The sequence below is a fragment of the Haemaphysalis longicornis genome, unplaced genomic scaffold (assembly GCF_048455015.1).
Source record: "Haemaphysalis longicornis isolate Haplotype H1 unplaced genomic scaffold, Haemaphysalis longicornis Haplotype H1 scaffold_16, whole genome shotgun sequence".
Classification (NCBI taxonomy): domain Eukaryota; kingdom Metazoa; phylum Arthropoda; class Arachnida; order Ixodida; family Ixodidae; genus Haemaphysalis; species Haemaphysalis longicornis.
This window is the reverse complement of record NW_027526266.1, coordinates 4,029,992-4,033,672: the sequence shown is the minus strand read 5'-3', so window position 1 is coordinate 4,033,672 and position 3,681 is coordinate 4,029,992. Positions and strand designations below refer to the sequence as shown.

The 3,681-nt window shown below is 49.3% G+C and overlaps 1 protein-coding gene across 1 annotated transcript; it reads right to left on the bottom strand.

Annotated features, from left to right (window-relative positions):
* Positions 1–985: 985 nt before the first annotated feature.
* On the bottom strand, positions 986–2,419 carry LOC144166156 (uncharacterized). The gene is made up of 4 exons (XM_077695761.1): positions 2,165–2,419; positions 1,890–2,073; positions 1,746–1,821; positions 986–1,690 (listed from the first exon to the last, which is right to left on the bottom strand). The coding sequence occupies exons 1-4, from the start codon at positions 2,210–2,212 to the stop codon at positions 1,594–1,596; spliced, it is 405 nt and encodes a 134-aa protein (XP_077551887.1). The 5' UTR covers positions 2,213–2,419; the 3' UTR covers positions 986–1,593.
* Positions 2,420–3,681: the final 1,262 nt, after the last annotated feature.

Here is a 3,681-nt window from a genome sequence, read left to right as displayed (position 1 = left end):
TCTTTCTCGCCGCGAGTTGCTCGGCGCTCGGCTTCCGAAATCGCGCTGAAGAGCTTTTGCTCTGTACACGCGCGTAGCACAAATAAAACAAAATAATCAACTAAACGTTTCACTGTTGTTGGGGTGAAACGTTGGACGAATGAGCAATACGTATGTCGCCAAGATTGCCAGCGCACATTACTAAAAGAGCAGAAAGAAAGCTCGGTGTAAAGGAATGAAGAAAGAGATACTGTGAAAATTATCGGCGTCTCTTGATATATTTCAGGTGGTTTTTCTCAATGAACCGCCGCTAAATCGTCGGCATGGGTCGTGCATATTTCCTTCTATCCTCGTCTTTCCCGCTGTGCAATAATGTCCTCTGTGTTGATGTCATGGCAACTTTAGCCGGAATCAGAACACCTTTGGACCCTAGTATGGGTTGCAAGCTAAGTCTGGCACAAAAGTTTTTTTTATCGTATACATACATAATACTGCAAATATAATAGACTGCGCCATATGCGCAAGTATCAGATGGCCTGTCTTCTATTCTTGCCTTCCGGCACCAAACGTAATTCATCATGCATGTTCAAGATAGAGGTCAAAAGATGCCGAAAGCATTTTGTCCGGTCAAAGGATGCGACAGGTGCGCTGTTGAATTTATCCTGGTGCTACTGTTCGAAATTTTTTTTCCGACATCACATGTCTTTGTGGCATCCCACGTGATCGCCTCGAAAATATAACCAACATCTCACTGCGGCAGTCAACATTTCGTAGAACCTTTCAGCCCACATGCTTTGCACTGCAATCACGGCTTTACACCGGATGAAACTGAGCATAGCACGCCGAGTCAGAGGAAATATTTATTTAGTTTCCAACATAAATATTGCAGCTGGTGGTATGAGAGGGGGAGGGGGGGGGTGCGAAGTGCGAAGACCATATCAGCTTCAGCATATACGTCGCTCAGCGGCTTAAGCTCCCACAGGCAAGCGCAGGAGATCGCAGGAAATTGCTTTTCAACCCACCCTTGCTTCCCGGTGGGAGTTGGCCGTGGCCGAACTCCGCTGTAAAAAAGGAAAAAAAGAATGGGTGAGATATGTGCACGCTATGAGCAAAAACAAATGATCTATAAGAAGAGCCAAGCTAACCTGCAATGGGGCAGTGATGCTAGTGCAATAGCAAAACGCGCGTTATAAAATATCACGGGAATGTTTCGTCAATACAATGGGGTGTTCTCGGGACTAATTTTGATTATTTATAACTACGCTTGAAATAATCATGCCGGATGCGGCCAGCAAAACGAAATGGTGAAATGGCGGTCACGACACTTAGTTCAGCTATAAAAATATGTTTTCTACGTACTAAGGAAGTTTATGCATACCTGAAGGGGAAAAAGGATATAGAAGTGAAATTGAAAAAAAATCACTAGGTAAAGGATAAAATAAACAAACAAATTTCGAGTCTACGTGCTTTTGCAACGGAAATTGAGTCCTAAATGTATGGTCGGTGTGAAATTACGTATGAACAGATTGCGAAATAATCGAGTTCTTTTGAAAGCAGTGCAGCTGATACTTATCCGTTTTTCTTTTTTTTGCTGAGAAGAGGAGGAGGGTGTGTTCAGGCGCCGATCACGTCCCTCAGCACCATTGTCACACGACCCATCGCCTCTTCGTTCCAGTGCACCATGTCCAGCCGCCGGTCCGACCCCATCCGCCTGTAAATGTGTCAGTGTTGATTACACTACAACCAATGTAGCCGGGACAGCTTACCGCTCGTACAGGCAATAGCGGACACGACGTCTGCCCAGCACAAAGAGGCGATGGATTTCAACAGCAACAACTCCGTCTGCGTGAAAGTAGCGCAACGAACAGGTTATTCTCTGCCGCAAACTGTCGTAAAGAGAGACATAGTACCCATAGTCAGCCCGAGGATCCACGCGTTCACGGCATTCAGAATTCGCCAGTGGGAGCTGGACCGCGCAGCGCGGGCCACCGGCGGCAGCGTCATGACGACAACACCACATCCGCGTCCGAGTAACAGCGCCAATACGACCTCCAAATCCGCAATCAATTGGTACGCGTCGTCCATGGTTCTGGCCTGTGAAAAAAAGAATGAAAATGGCAGTGTTGATGCAGAAATTCTGAGCATACCCTTAGCTCAGAGGCAGAATTGCATCTGTTGTGCATACCAGGCGCAGGTCGTTGGTGCCGATCATCAGGACGACCCTGGGCTCCATGTGGCGGAGGTTTCGCAGGCAACTAATCAGCCTCCGCGCACGGCAACCCGGTACAAGCGTTGGGCTCTCTGGGTGCGAAAGAAAATTCAGGCGGTCAGCAACACGCAAAGCTTACACACTTATTAGAGATTTTTAGCATAGCGGCTCCCGTACGCTACGCTAGGTTTAGCGGGTAGCGGGACCCTACTGCGCATGCGCGCGCGGAGAGGGCAAAGAGATCCCCCTTCACCCGAACAAATTCGTCGCAGTCTCAGCAAGGCATGGGCTCCCGCTCCGCGGAAGGAATGCGCACATTCGTTCCGCACCTCGCCCCGCGCGCGCATGCGCAGTCGGGACCCGCTAAACTTAGCGTAGCGTACGGGAGCCGCTATGCTAAACTCTCTATTAGCAGCTCAGCTTTGTAGCCGAGTGATAGAGCTGCCACCAGTCTCACCTATTGCGCGACGAGGCAAGCCTGAAGTTTGCACCGCCAGCCTCGTCAGCATGCTGTCGCCGACTAGCTGGTGCCCCCACAGCGCCGCAGGGGAGTTGGTGAACATCTGCGAGCAAACATCACAGACTGTGTAAGTTCGGCCGAACAACGAGAATGCGCTCCTGCCCCAACCCCATTCAGTAAAAGCGGCCGATGCCATTAGATTTTGCACCGTGAACTCGGTTGTCTTTGTTTGAAAAGCCACGCGTACTTGCCATCAACAAAAAAGGAGTAAGACTGTGTCAGCGTTGTGCCGTCGTCCCCTTTTCTTTTGTCCTTGTGTTCCTTGTGCTGGTTTTCATGATGAATATGAAGAAACTGTGTTTCGCCGTAAGTCTGCACTGCATTACTGGAATGTGTTCAACTACAACCTACATAGGTACTGACTGCTCAGTTACACCCCAAGAGCCTCAAGATAACGCGTGGAAGGCCTCATTTGCAAATATGCTACAAAATCTGTCCGGCATTTGTACACATTTTAGCTAGAAATGAGAAAATATTGCTGATAAGCTTGCTTACCGTTGCCGCACGATCTCCGTCAGTCCGCTGAGAAGACAGCAATAACCCCTGGTATAGGTGACCAGCTATCGACAGCGTAAACCACGTGATTGTTCCCTCTCTCTGCCGCAGTTGAGGATGGTGCGCTGTCATGCTAGGGGAGAGGGGTTTAGTGACGATCCGGAGAGTGAAAACACAATCCATGGTGAGGACGGGTCGGGAATATACAAAACACGTGATTCGCCATCAAAGGCCACCGTTCCCTCCTGTCTCCTATCTTCCCCCTCCCCCTTCCGTTCTCCCATAAGCAGTACTTGGAAGAGATGACTAAAGCAAACGTTGGGCTAGCTGGGTACACATGACACCTTGGGAAACCGCGCGAAAACGTGGACGGAGAGAAGGCAAACAGACACGTCTGTCTTCGCCTTCTCTTCGTCCACGTTTTCGCGCGGTTTCCTAAGGTGTCATGGGAGAGATATTTTTTCACTTTCGCTTTTGC

Coding starts and splice junctions, on each gene's coding strand:
- LOC144166156 (XM_077695761.1), bottom strand. CDS start 2,212: ATGGAGCCCAGGGTCGTCCTGATGATCGGCACCAACGACCTGCGCCTG. Junction 1,822..1,889: donor GATCCTCGGGCTGACTATGG/GTACTATGTCTC, acceptor ACTTTCACGCAG/ACGGAGTTGTTGCTGTTGAA. Junction 1,691..1,745: donor CGCTATTGCCTGTACGAGCG/GTAAGCTGTCCC, acceptor ACACATTTACAG/GCGGATGGGGTCGGACCGGC.